Source organism: Gavia stellata, chromosome 5, assembly GCF_030936135.1.
Source record: "Gavia stellata isolate bGavSte3 chromosome 5, bGavSte3.hap2, whole genome shotgun sequence".
NCBI classification, from domain to species: Eukaryota; Metazoa; Chordata; class Aves; order Gaviiformes; family Gaviidae; genus Gavia; species Gavia stellata.
Genome location: NC_082598.1, coordinates 29,563,311 through 29,577,684, shown reverse-complemented (window position 1 = coordinate 29,577,684; position 14,374 = coordinate 29,563,311). Strand labels below are relative to the sequence as shown.

The 14,374-nt window shown below is 40.2% G+C and overlaps 1 protein-coding gene across 1 annotated transcript in view; it reads left to right on the top strand.

The window, feature by feature from the left end:
• Positions 1 to 13,437: 13,437 nt before the first annotated feature.
• The window catches only part of TEC (tec protein tyrosine kinase), a 31,277-nt gene continuing 30,340 nt past the window's right edge, over positions 13,438 to 14,374 (top strand). Inside the window, exon 1 of the mRNA XM_059817463.1 lies at positions 13,438 to 13,575. Within this exon, the coding sequence (XP_059673446.1) occupies positions 13,438 to 13,575 (138 nt within the window). The remainder of the gene's footprint in view (positions 13,576 to 14,374) is intronic.

The window sequence follows — 14,374 nt, the reverse complement described above, 5'->3', positions numbered from 1 at the left end:
GCTCGCAGCTTAGGTGACCTCTTGTTCATCCTCAGTGGTGCTTGAATGGAGCAGGTTTGGTTGTTGGGAGGAGGCATGTTTACAGCTCCGGTGTGTCAGATGAACTGTAAGGGTCTGTTTTATGGGAGGGGAATTTGGGAGAATGACATGGTGAAAGGCTGTGGGGTGTAAGAGCAGCGAGAGATCGGCCAGAGGGCTGTGGTTCTGTGTCAGGGGCTGCAGGCGGCTCCTCTGCCATTGCAGCAGCTCTTTTCCCACCAAGACACTCAAAGCATGAAGGGGATTACAGCTGTCTGATTAATAAAGTCATGGGCAAGCAGCAGAATTCCCTCAGTTTTGTTTAGTTACTTTTCTGGATCTCTTGAATTGAAACTAACTCTGAAAGTGAGCGTGAAGCAGGCACTCCCCGTGAGAACCTGAGACCTAGCCATAAAGGACTACTTACGTTACCTTTTGCAGTGTCTTAATTTTACTCCTTGTAATTTTGACCTCAATGGGACTGGATTGTGGCAGCCCAACTTCTGGTGATGCCCCATCTGTAATATCCTTATGCCTCACCATAAATAATCAGAGTGGAGGAGGATACTATCAAGTGTTAATGACTATATTGCATGATGTCTCAAAGAGAGTTTAGGCTGAATGGTGTTTCTTAAGACGATAAATATCTTGTGACACGTCTCATTCGCTGTTTAGCTTGCAACAGTTGAAACACCCCCTCTGAGAACTCGCATCAAGGAGAGTGGAGGTAACAAGCTGCTTAGCTAGAGATGCTCACTATCTTGCAGGAGTGAGGAAAGGGAAAACACAGACCACAGCACTGCCTCAGTTGTGTTTATTCAGTGAGAATTTTTTTTTCCCTGAATTATACTTATATTTTGATATGAGTGAAACTAAAATCCTTTGTTATTCCTTGTTGCTTAGGCTGCATTGTATGTGAAGAAGAAATTCTTGAAGGTCACAGCCTGGATTTTTAATCTTGTATGTGGAGTCTTTATTAGTAAGCGGCTGAAATGCAAGTAAAAGTTTAACAATTTAACAGAACTCTATAAATAAATTTAGGATACAACTCTGTGGGATCTGCTTCAGTAACTTCAGGAAAGTAGGTCTCACTCTTCCAAGTATCTCTCCAGAAAGTACCCAGTGGTATGGATTCTACTTAAAGGGGGTTTTGTCTGTTTTTTTAATTTTTAATCCATATCATAACACACGTGGTTCAAGCACAGAGCAACACAGAAACCGAAAGGCTTTGTTAGCTGACTAAAGAAAATGAAAGCTGCTGTAAGTACAGTCCTTCAAGTAATATGTCAGCTAGACGTGCACAAAGCATGACAACGTGCAATTTGGTCTTGTAGCATTACTTCTACAATTTTGAGTGCAATTGAGTGGTAATTCTTGCACCAAGAGCTGTATTGTCCCATCTCAGTAAAGTGAGGGTGTGTTATAATGGGGAGGGAATTTTGATTTCATTTACGTGAAATTTTCCTTGTAACCTATCCAACGTAGCAGGGTAAGACAGTCTGGAATCAGAAGATAAGAATGCTGACCTTGCCAACACCACTGCTTTGGTATGCATAGCCCTGAATTGCCAGATGTGGGAACAGTAGTATGAGATCTCAGCTGAAATGTAAATGGTCATTCATTTCGGGTTCAATCTCTTGTGCTTGTTTCGTAGCGGAGGGGACGTATCCTGGTGAAAACGATGCAGGGGAAACTTGACAAACAGGAACTTGCAAAATTTCCTGTCCCCCACTTGCTGCCTTGGGTTTTTCTTCATGCACAGGAGGCATTTTTGACCTGTGACTTTAGAGGTATCAGCACTGTCTGTATGACAGAGGTTTGGGGCTAGTCAGCCACTCAGTAGGTACCAAAAAGCAACAGTTACCAAGTGGCCTTATAATACTACCTCAAAATAAAGACTTTGAGGGGAGATATACCCATTAGTCAATGTGGATGCCAACACGTGAGTTATGGCCAGTAGTTCATCATCTGAGTCAACTTAACAGCTTTGTCTTAAGCTGAAACTCCCCTGTTTGTTCTTGAAGTATTTCTTGCTGTGTAGCTTCCAGGTAGTCTGGCGGGTGCTTTTTTCCGTCTTTATTTAAAACCAGTTAATAAGGAAAATACACACTTACATTAATAACGGCCCTGTTAATGAATGTGTTTAAACATAGTGTAGTTTCTGGTATATTTGGTTTGAATTAAACAGTCATTATAATGAAAAAAAAAAAAAGCATGTTATGTAAATTTTTAGTATATATTACCAGCATGTTACCACATAGCATATGGTTACGGGGGCTATGTCTTTTGCATGCCTAATTTTGTTGTAAGCATAATGCTGGTGTACACATGTTGGAATTGCTCCTGATGGAGGGTACAGGGCATGCAGGAGCTATGCTTAAGCTCTTGCTCACAAACCTGTTCAACTCTTGCTTCAGATAAGCTAAGTAGTCAGTGAAACTTCAGTATTGAACTTCAATATTACAGTTTGCTGCTAAGATGTTCTTCATAGATCATCTGAAAAGCAACTAAAACGCTAACGAAAAAGAGGATATGATTTTATTAAGCTTATTCTCTTTTTAGTGAGAGAACAGTTGGTTTTGTGCCTACAGTGGGGCTGTTAACAGCTATTCCTATGGAGTAGACATAAACTTGGCTCACATCTGTTCTACATGAATGACCTAGAAGGGTGGCTGCTTGATAAAAGATATAAAGAAGATTGTGTTTGGAGGGTAAACTGTGGTCTTCAACAACCCAGGAAAAAAGTAACAGCACATCCCAGGGCTGGTTCAGAGCCAGCTCATCTGGTTCTGTTAAACTGGTGTTAATAGGAAAGAAAAACAATACAGCAGTCATCTCTAACCTAGTGCTTATCCAGAGATAGGCTTCTCTTCTGCAAGCCACATGCCTAAGAGTCCCCCCAAATTCCCTGAAAGCCAACTACTTTTTAGCAAATTTTCCCTGACCTGAGGACTTCCCTGCAGCTCTTCCCAGCCATATGCTTATTTTATGATCATGTGGTCCTTAGCTGGGAGGTAGCCAATTTATTACAGGTGGGTCTGAACTAGTTTTCCCACAAGCCATCCCTTTGCACTGAGGCTCAAGGGTGTGTCTGTAGCTGTCATTCTGCAGATACTGAAGCACTCATCTGGCTTTTATGTTGCAGGTGCTACAAGTTTTTATCCATCTTGGGAAGTAATATAGTTTCTATATAGCTGCAAAGGTGGAAAAGAAAAGAATATCTTGAGGAGCACTGCAGAAGTGGTAAAAGGACTTATACCTGAATTCTGATGAGACAGTTCTGTTGAAAGAAAACCTGATGATTGAAATGATAGAAATAAATCATAGAAGACAAACAGATAAGGAGCTACAGCCTGCTGTCAATTTGGGAAATAGTAGTTTTCCCTGAAGAAGTAAAAAGTTCCTTTACATTTCTTGTGAATAAAATGTAAGTGCAAAAAGCGGGTGACAGGTTGCTAGGTAAATAGCTTGCTTCCCTAGCAATAAACAGCAAATATATAGTTGATGTCTGCAGGGTGTCTTAAAACCAAATGCTGATTTGATTCAATTCAATTTTGAGGAACTTCTCCAAATAAACTAATCTCACTAATTGTACTGCTGGCTGGCACATTGCGAGGGTGAATTGCTACCTTTTTGAGTACTGCCGGATCATTATACCTGGGCTAGCAGGGCTCCGAGGGACTGCATAGTCTGAGCTTTTGTAACTAAAGGCTGGCTTTTGAAGATGGATTTCAAAACCTGTGTACCCATCTCACTGGATTTCCTGCATGTGTTTGAAGAAATTGTAGGTGCTCCATGACCCACTGTGTTTCTACACATGCAAGGCATATCAGGTCATTTAAGGGTAGCCTGGGACAGAGAGTGATTGAGGTGAAATTGTAACTGATGCCTGCTTCTACTTCATGTGGGATGTACCTACAGATCACTTCTACATAAGTCTTGTGAGACGCGGAAAAAATATTTTTAATTCATAAAGCCTTTATCAAACTTACAGCCAAATGGATTGCAGGTGAGAGAAGCTAGCAACATAGTGGCTAGGATCACAGGCAGGTGCGGCAGAATCTGCACCCAAATGAATAAGTCCGGAGAAGCAGTGTTCAGCAGTACAAGTGCGGGGTCCTGCTTTTCTGCCATCAGGATCCAAGCCAGGATTTCTATGGCTTCAGCTGTGCCATGTAGATGTAACAGTGGCACTTTGCCATGGCAGTCCTTTGGTGCAGAGAACAGACAGCCTCCTTAGGAGTATTTCAGGTTTGCTTGTTGCTGGCAAAGTACGTTCAAGCCAGAAAAGCTTTCCTTCAGCTGCTGATTGAGTTTTCTTGGTAGCTTTTAAGATGATTGCAGGTAATGATCTAGAAGGGGAGGTGTTGCTTTTATGTGTTGAAATAATGAATGGGCTTGGGACCAGAGGAGAGGTGGTGCTAGATGGTTAATAGGTGGCTTACTTCTACCATTCTCCACTTTAAGAGGCATGTCAGCCCAATGGTACAAAACAAGACTGGGATCACATTCAAGTTAGTGCAAATTTAGGTTCCCTGTATTGGTATCAATTATTTGGCATGTATACTGGCAGAGCAGAAAGAGTTAACTTCAGTGTCAGAGAACAAGTGGTTGTTTAGGGGAAAAAGTTCATCTTGGAGTGTTTGGAAAGAGAAGTAACTGAGGAAGCATTAGTCATTCCCTGTGCATAAAGCAAGTCATAATTTGTATGTATGACAGTATTTTAGTTAGACCATGTCAAGAGACTGTCTTGAATACTGAAATAAATTGAGCTTGTTTGTGGTGTAATTCATCACATGCTTACCTGAGATTGTATAACATTTGGAAAAACAAACTCAAATTATGAATAAACTAAATTAAAGTGACTCCTAATTAAAAAGGATAGCCTCAAGCAGTGTTGATCTCTTTTTTTTCTTTTTTCTTCTTTCTTTTATTTCCCATGGATTTGATTTGATTTGCTTTTCTTAGATTTGCAGTTTTGTATACAATAGCAATTGACCTCCTACATAATGGTGAGCTTTAGGATTCCCAAACAGAATTACGTTCAACTTCTGATTTAACAGAACATTTATTTTTCCAGCCCTCTAAATCTCTGGCTTCCTGGAGAAGTAAGAAAAGGTTTTGCACAAGTATCGCCCATTTCTTTTGCCAGTCTCATCTTTGCCTGTTTCTTTAGTTCGTGGGTGTTACTGTTTCTCTTCCCTTCCTACTGGCAGGGGGTTTTCAGGGAAAAGTCTGAGGCAGCAGTTCTGCTTTGCTGAATGTCCACCCGGTGCTGCAGGGCCAGCGTGGGACTGGTGTAGCAGCCTTGGTCTGCGTAGAAGTGAAGTAAATAGACTTTCCGCTGAGCTTCTGCTCCTCCAAATCAATACCATGCTGTTTTGGAAGTAGTTCTTCCATTTTCCTCTCTAACCTTGCTTTGAAAAGAATTGCCAGAACAAAGAGGACTGTCTCCTTTTGAAGGTACACGGAAGAAGGACCAGTATACCACGTACCTCCGCCCAGTTCAGACCCTGACCTTCCCTTTCTGTTCATGCTTTACCTTTTACCTCTTCTCTGTCAGTTGAGGGCCAGTTATATTTGTGCAAGTAAACCAAACTAATATTCTTCACCAGACCTTTATGCTGCACAAGTGAAAAAGCAAATCTCTCTAAGCCCTGCCTCATCTGGCCAGCTGCGGTCAAACTCTTTGCAGCACCCTGAAGTCCTGGTGATGGCACCACAGCTGACAAGAGCTGCTCTATGTCAGCAGAAAATTAAGTTTACCATTTCATTCCACTTCATAAGTGGTATTTAGAAACAGAAATAAACCTGAGCAACAAAGTTTGAACCCAGGAATATCTGCTGTGTCCCTTCTAAGGCTTAATATCAAACATCAGTACATAAAAATATTAGTCAGGCTTGGATTTGGTCCTTACTTGAACAGCGAGGGTTAGGCATCAGGCATCATGGAAATGACAAGTGCCACACCAGGCAGTTTGTATAGTTAACGACAGCATTCTGAGTTGGCCATTTTAAGTTCATCAATGTGATAGCACTGCTTCCCTCATTGAAAAATCAGAAATCTAGCCTCAAAAAAAAGTCTTTGAAAAGAAAATGAAGTTTTGTTTTGTGTGGGTTTTTTTTACTGCCTTCTTTAATTTTAATCTTCCTTTGCCTGAATCAAATTAAAATTAATTAATTAAAATATAGATAATTTTCTCACATGTGATTTTGCTGACTGTTGCAGGAGGTTTTGTCAGAAGGACCAGCTGGGGATAAGTTTATTTTGTTGTAAAAGTTTGGTCTGCCTGTGCACTAAGACCACCAAATATGCAAAGCTCTCACCTGGAAGCTGTGTGAATGCTGACTCTAAACCCTGCTGACAGACAGGATATTTTAGTTTATGTCAGACTGCACATGGCTTCTGGTGAGCCCAAAACCACAGGGCCTCAGTAGAAGAGGTCAGTTCTGCCTGCAGAAGACTTGAGATTGAGTTTCTTCTGTGGGAAGCACTGTTTAATCGTGGTAGGCTGCCTTGAAAGCATTTCATAATCTACAGTAAAAATAAGGTGGCAACTTTAGATGCTGGAGTGGAATTTAACAATAGCAGCTAATGCTAATAGCATTATTATGGAAATAATAGCAATCGTTAACTGCTGCATGTGGGTTGAGCAGAGGGTGATGCAAAGTCATCTTATGTATGTTGTTACAGAACTATCTGATTTTCTCAAGTCTAAAAAAATAGACTGGCAAACTATTTGAGATTCTCTTACTGTTAAAGGTTTTCTTGGTATGGCTTTGCATATGTTTTCAATTACCTTTCCCATGAATATGATGAATTACAACTACTTTCTATGTATGCATATGCATATAAAGACCTCTTCCCCCCAACAACATAAACCATCAGCTTTTCATGTCATATTATTACTACTCTGTGTGAGGAAAAGGGGGCAGATGAAGGTAGGGGTTAAACTTTAACCTATATAGATGATGGTGAAGAACAACAAGCATTGAAAGAGTGGTAAAACCACAGGCTTGGAGTTGTTACAGCCGTACCAATGACACTTTGCAGGCAATAAATACAGTAGGGGAACAGTTCATGTTCAGAAAGATTTGCAACTGTTGGGCAGTGGGTTTTGCTTATCTTTAGTACAGAAATGAAGATGACTTTCTAGTCTTTGAAATAGCAAGATGAGCTCATAATACCTTTTGACTAACAAAACAAACATGGGAAATTGGGGATAGCATACAATGCAAGAGCTGAATACCTGCTCTGTTGCCAATACTATTTCTTGAGGCAGTGAGACATTCAAAAGCTTTTCATCTTTAGAAAGGAGAGGTGGCTGAGTGTGCAGAAGGTCAGTAGGCTGAGAAAACTTTTGGATTTTGCTACTTTAACTGATGTTTCAAAGTCTCTTTTTGTGCCTTGCTTTCCTGTGTCCCAAACTAAGTTTCAGCTTTATTTCCTCCCAGCAAAGAACATTATAAATGCTAAAGAGGCTTTTGATCTGAGTAAACTGAAGGCAAAATAGTCAGTGCAAGTTTATAGGTATTGCAGAGCTTTTATGTGAAAGAAATAAGAAAAGCTACAAATGCTCAGCTCTAGAGGAATGAATAAAAATACAGTAAGTTGCTGAAGATAGTGAAAATTGATCAGTCCATCTTTTGTATGGTATCCCATAGTATTGCTAACTCAAAGTTAGCAGTAAATAAATTAAAAAATGCTCATGTCAACGTATTTTCTACATCATGATGGTGGTAATGTAATTTTTGTTTCATAAAGCAGAGGTTCCTTTCCTAAATAATTTATTCATGAGGGAGTTGAAGAAGGTGCACTATAAAGCTATGAAAGAATAACTTAGTTCTTGGAGTGTACTGCTTACAGGAGGTCACAATAAAGAGCAATAGCTGAGTTGTACATGTCTCCAAACCATTTGTAATGTCTTTTTCCTAAATCTGAACTCATCATTATAAAGGGAAAGAAACCCTTTTGCTGCTCTTACCATTTTTCCCGAGCTGTTCTGTGCACTTTGGCTTTACTTCTCTTCCGTGATGGTTGATGAGTTGATGGTCCAGTTTGGTGTGATGAACCACCTCGATGCCAGCTGACCCTATCTAAGAGGGACCATCAGTTTTTCAGCATTGTTTTCTTCACTTACGCTAGCTATCTAAGTTATAATGCTAAGAGGAAAGAAATGCTTGTATTCTGTAAAATGTAGTGAGTCTGTTTCTGAGGAATTTTGGAAAACCTGTCCTGGTTGCAATGAAATACTCATGTACACATGCAGGAGTAGTAGCTTTCAGTTGAACAAAGGATATTTTGCAACATCATGTGGTTATCTCAGAGAATCTCCAAAGAATTGTCACTGAGTTACCCCTTAGCCTGTTTATTTTTTAACCTAAATTTAGTGCAGGCAAATATGAATTTTATTCTCACAGGATCTGATTATATATAAAATTAGTCAGTTATTCTTTGGCTGAGTTTCAAACAGAGACTGGGCTTTTGCAAACCTTTGGGTATAATTTTGAAATCTATTCAAAAGTAGCCCCCAAAAATTGCAGTTCTGTCACTTTTAAAAAAAAAATAGATAGCTTGCGTATGATAGAAGTGGTTTCTGAGAGTCTGCTGTTTTAAAAAAAAAAAAGGGGGGGGGGGGAAGCAAATCCAAGTATTTTTTACTTCTCCTTTTTCTGGCATATGATACGTATCAGCTATCATTACAGTATTTTTCCCCTCAATTCCAATTTTAAAATTATGACAGATTATGCTAAAGTATATTTTTCTGTGTCTGTATTTCCATGAAATTTGCCATTTGAACAGGGATTAATAACAGTTGTCTTTTATTCAGTTGTGTTTTATTTTTTGGAGTTTGCATCTGCAACCTTGGATATGGGGCGAAAAGACTTTTCTACCATTTGAAGCACAAGAGCAGATTTTGCAATCCTTGCTTACACCAGGTAGTAATTATTCAAATAAGCCTGTGCTGGAAACTCATGTAAGTGACTATTCACATGTAACTCAGTTCGTAATTTCATGATAAAGCAACAGCAGCTTCAGCAGAAAAAACAGGGTAAGGAGTTCTTTTCTTCTTCCTTCTGCATTGTTTCTGCTCTCTACCCACAGCTGCAATGCACTGCCTATTCGCTTACCCCATTGCAGCCATTTGCAGGAACACATTATGAACTTGATCAGCAAATTGATCTGAATTAATTAAAAAAAATATTCTGGAAGAGTTACAGATTTCAATCAGAATTACAAGGTACCACCTGTGTACTTAAAATTGACATTTTGATTTAAAAAAAAATGTTTTCAATGTTAAATACACAGACTCGGAATTGCTACCAGTTTGGATTGATGTGCACAAAATCTGAAAAAGAGCAGTTGTGCAGGATGCATGAAACCCAAGTCAGAAAGCTGAGGATGCCAGTTGCTTAGAGGGATTCTTTATCTTGGATGGCAACCCATCAGTTTAGCATTGAGACTTTGCACAGGAGAACCCAGATGCCTAGGTAAATGTTACCATCGCTAAGGAGAGGCGAAATGCAGAAAAGAGTTTCAGATTGATTTTATTTTTGTTTTCAGCCACAAACAAATGTTTTCTGCTGGTGTTCGTTTTATGACTGGTCTGATAAGTGTGTTTTTCAGAATGGCTTTTCTCTTCTGAGCCACTCCGTCACTCTGTGTGGTACAAAGCTTTGTGTCATATAAAGTGATAGTTACTTAACCTATTTGGATCGGAGAAGCCCTGGTCAGCTTGCGATGCGCTTTTTCTTTTCTACTCGCTAGAACTTCCACTGGGACTTTCATCCATTTATTCAACAGTTTGAATGTTATATGTGCTTATGGACAGGCTTACAGTGACTAATTGTTTCAATAAACAAACACAACCCAGGAGCTGGGAGTGGGAGCCAGGAGATAACATGGGTAGTGTTGCAACTGCTGGGGTTACCTCATCACTTAGTGCCTCGGTTTTCCCCAGTGAAAACCAGGAAAGGTGGCATGCATAAGAAGCTCTGCCTAAAAGTAAAAACTTACTTTGTACATCTTGCCCAATATTGAATTAACAGATTTATCCTAATAGTTGTTGGCATTTGTTTTGAGGCAAGTGTGTGGTGACTCCATGGCAGTAGGGGTGGATATTTGTATAATGTGAAGATGGATCAGTGCAAGTTGATGCAGACTTTTTGATACTTAAAATTGAGGGTGTTTCTCCACCCTAAAAAAGCTGGGGATCTGTAACTCTTTCTGATTTCAGTTATAATTCTAAGTACTCAGCATCCCTGCAAATTAAATCATATTTGTTATCATGTAACTAAGGTTGGCAGGGAACAGGGCAAGTCCTTGGCAGGAGATACTGTGAAAAGTTTAGATGGGTGGCAGCACGAAACTCCCACAGCTGTCGGGAACAAGATAACAATGTGTCACGCAAACAGCTTCATGTCCTCGGGAATGCTCCGGCAACAATGGAATATTTGGAGGAAAAAGTGTAGAAAAGTTCTAAAACTGTACTGAAGAAAACGTAGCAATGTATGGGTTTGAAAAGAGGTAAGGGTGGCTGGTACAGGTGCTTCTCAAGGAAGTACTGCAATTTTGGAAAGGAACTTTCAGAATAATAGGTGAGGGTTCAGTTGTCCTGAGCCTTATTTATGGAAACAGAAATGTGGCTAGAGCTATTGGCTTGGAAAAAACCTCAAACAAAACAGGTTTCTGTGACCAAATGCAGATGCAAAGGCTGATCTTCTGACCTGGGAAACTGGTTCTAATCTGCAGAGATCTCCATAGCCGCGATAATTCAGTGTAGCAACCAGGTGCAGACATTGACCAATTACATTATTGATATTTTTATTTTTTAATGCTGATTTTGTCAAAAGGAGTTTTTGTTTCTTGTATAGTGTTAATGTGACCGAAGAGGGCAGGTAGAGAAATGAAGTATTTTAGCATTATCAGTATTGAGATTTGAAATCATAGTTAATTTTGAATCCTTCTTGTGCTCTCTAGTGTAGCACTCTGGGGATCTCTGAGATCACCATTTCTAAGACGGATAATTACATTTTTCTTAAGTGCCAACAGAGAATTTGTGCTACAGAGAACCGAAGGATTGTTTTGAATGTGAGAGGCTGTGATGGGAACCCTTACAGTTTGTGTGCATTAAGCTGATCCGAAAGTTAATACTGACTTTTAATTCTTATAACAATGTTTGCATTTTCAGTTCATGGTGTATCCTTCCTTCTGCAATTACCTTTGATTGACAATTTATTTTTAGAAGGGCAATAAAACAGAATTGGGCAGCTTTAGTAATTAAAGAACGCACTCAAGACAATTGCTAATTGAAAGAGATCTGTCATCTTCCTAGGAATGCAGTGTGACAGATGACCAACAAAATGTATGTGTGTACGTGCGTCAGAGGACGAGGAAAAACAAAAAGAGATTATTCATAATAATCACCATTTCCAATCTTATTATAGTCTTTTACTTATGCATCCTAACCTGGTCTTATTTTGTAGTTTCATGTAAACCACAGACTAATTTTTTTAGCATATGCAGAGATACACCTTGAAAAGAAAAGGATATTTTAAAGCAGTGGACAGCTACATCCAGCTGTGTGAAATGGCAGGAGTGTGGTATATGAGGAATATGTGGTATACGACGTTGGTATATTAGTTGGTCAAAACAGGGAGTGAAATGCAGTATCAGGACTAGACTGGAAGCAAAAGGTATAATTTAGTGTACTGCTACAACAAATAATGACATGTTTGGGCACAAGGCAAAAGGAGAGTCACTAAAGTTAATTTGTTTACATATAATTTTATTTAAATTTTACTTTTGTAAAGTAATGTTGTGAGGAGGGCTGTGGCTTTTTGAGCTTCTCTGCACAATGCTGTGAAATGCACTGTTTTGTTCATGCTGAAGTTATGTTGCCCACAGAGAAAAATGTAGATACATTTCCCCAGTGAATTTTGAAATACTCTAAGTAGTAAATAGGTGCATAAATTAAGCCCTGCGAGGTGAAAAAAGGTTGGGTTTTTTATAGGTTGGGGGGAAATTTCCCACTGGTACAGTGATCTGCAGTGCTTAGGTAGGGCTTGGGCTTGGGTTGTCCCTCCACAGGTGCACACACTTGAGAAGACACTTGTGGTCACTGGTGCTTCAGCAGATGCTGCTGTTCCTTCTTCAAGCCATGGCTTCTGCCTGCAGCCATGCTCCTTTAGCCCAAGCTGCGGTCGAGGTCTGCACCTGCAGCGTGCCCTGGCTTCGGAGCGCGGCTCGAGGCAGGGGCCAGGCAGTGCAGTGGGCAGGTCTGGCCGAAAGCTAGCAAAGAGAAAGGTAATGGGGGGGAAAAAGGTTTCTGGAACAGCTTCTCCACAACCTCTCCCACACCTTTCATTCCTGCCTCCGTGCCACCTCATGTGTTAAGTCTGCGCAGGCAGCCGTCTGTGTGCATGATGAAAAGTCCGGTTGGATCCCTTCCCTAGCCCGCTTCCCAGCCCAGTGGGAGGAACACTGGCACCCACATGAGGCAGGGTGGTGCGTCGGGGCAGCAGCAAGCAGATGAGGGAGCAGATCAGCTGTGTTTAAGCTGGCATCATTGCAAAGAACAGAGAGATTACCTGGCAATGTCTCTGGCAGGACGCTGGAACCAGATTTGCAAACAAAGTAACTGTGGGTGCGTTCGTTTTTATGTACTGCTAAATCTGTCAAACAGGTATCAATCATGGTGTAAAACTTTAAAGCAGCTTGACATCACTGAGCAACCAGAACTGTCAGAAGTAAATTACTTAGATTGTTGATGGTCAGCATGAAGTCTTTCTATTTAGAGGATGGAGGGCATGTACTTAGCACTTTCTGAAAAATAAGCTTTAATTCTCTCTTCTCAAACTGAGATCTTCTAAATGACTGTTTGTGTCTGAAAATTTTCATTAATATAATTGGGGTGAATTTTCAAAATGACTTTTAATGGTCCGTGTTCAATTTTGTGTACTGAACTTTTTGGCAAAAGGCATTTATATATGCACGGACCTTAGCAATTAAAACTGATACACGTTAGGACTTTGTGGTGAAAAAAGTTGTACACTGCTGTTTGCCTGGAGCACGTTTCGGACTTCTGACCCATATTTTCTGTAACATAGGCTGCAGTGTCCCTTACTTCATCCCAGTCAGGTACAGCTTTTGGCTTCCTGGGAACGTGCCAGTGCAGCCTTCAGCTGAGCAAAGCCTGAACTTTCTTGTCTAATAATTAACTTTCATAAACTTTCAGATGCTTACAGTGAGCTCCAGCTTTCTGTATATTCAGGTAGTTTTATTTGTAAGTAGAAGCTCTTTTTACTACCAAAATCTCCAGCTCTGTGAGCCGCCAAAGATACAGTAATGATGTATTCCTCTTGTCTTCACAGGAACTGATATTCAATGGCTAGAAACAGAGCTGACAAGTGGCTGAAATGAATTCGACTACTATCCTACAAGAGATTTTGATTAAAAGATCACAGCAGAAGAAGAGGACTTCTCCCTTAAACTACAAAGAGAGGCTTTTTGTACTTACAAAGTCTATGCTAACATATTATGAAGGTCGAGCAGAGGTAGGAGACACAGATTTATACTATAGAGTGTCTTTGTTCCTTTTTGCATTTGTATACTTTGGCTTTTTTCCTACCATATATCATACTGTGAGGAGTGGACGGGGGCAATGGCCATGGGTGACAATGAACATGAGCTGCCACTCCTCTTTTCTCTTATTTATAATGTAGATTTACAGAGATGTAGGTAACTTACCTGGTAGTGAATGTGAACTGGTTCTTACTCAGAGCAGTAGTACATTGCCAGGATGCCAGGAATAAGATAAAACAGTTTTTATAGCTGGTCATCAAAGCTGATTTCTTTCCCTCTCCAGAGAGATGAAAGATCACTGCTATCACAAAGTGGAGCAAAGTTAGAAAAACTTACAGTTGTAGTTGCTTGTGGCCATGCTTACTGTGAAGGCCATTACTTTCACATCTGGGAATTAACTGAATTCAAACAGGAGAAGGAACATTTTATAGGAGCTGTGCATTGCAGACCAAGTTCACTAGAGATGAGATCCATTAGAGTGGATCATGTAACCCAGTGACTGAAATGAAGCTGGAAGTAGTTTATTTTTGGCATGACTAACAGCTCCTTGCTGTTACCACTTTATATAAATTCAGTTACACCAGAAGTCGATAGTGTAAACTACGCAAATCCTCAGACCACCTTTTTTCAAATGAGCTTTGTCAAGATCACCTGCCCCTGGGTGCCCTGTCATATCTTTTAGTGCTGGGGGGCAGTTTTCCACTTAACTGAGGCTACTTTACAGATTTGTCACAATGCTGAAAGGGATTAAAATGGCTGCAGTAGCTAGTG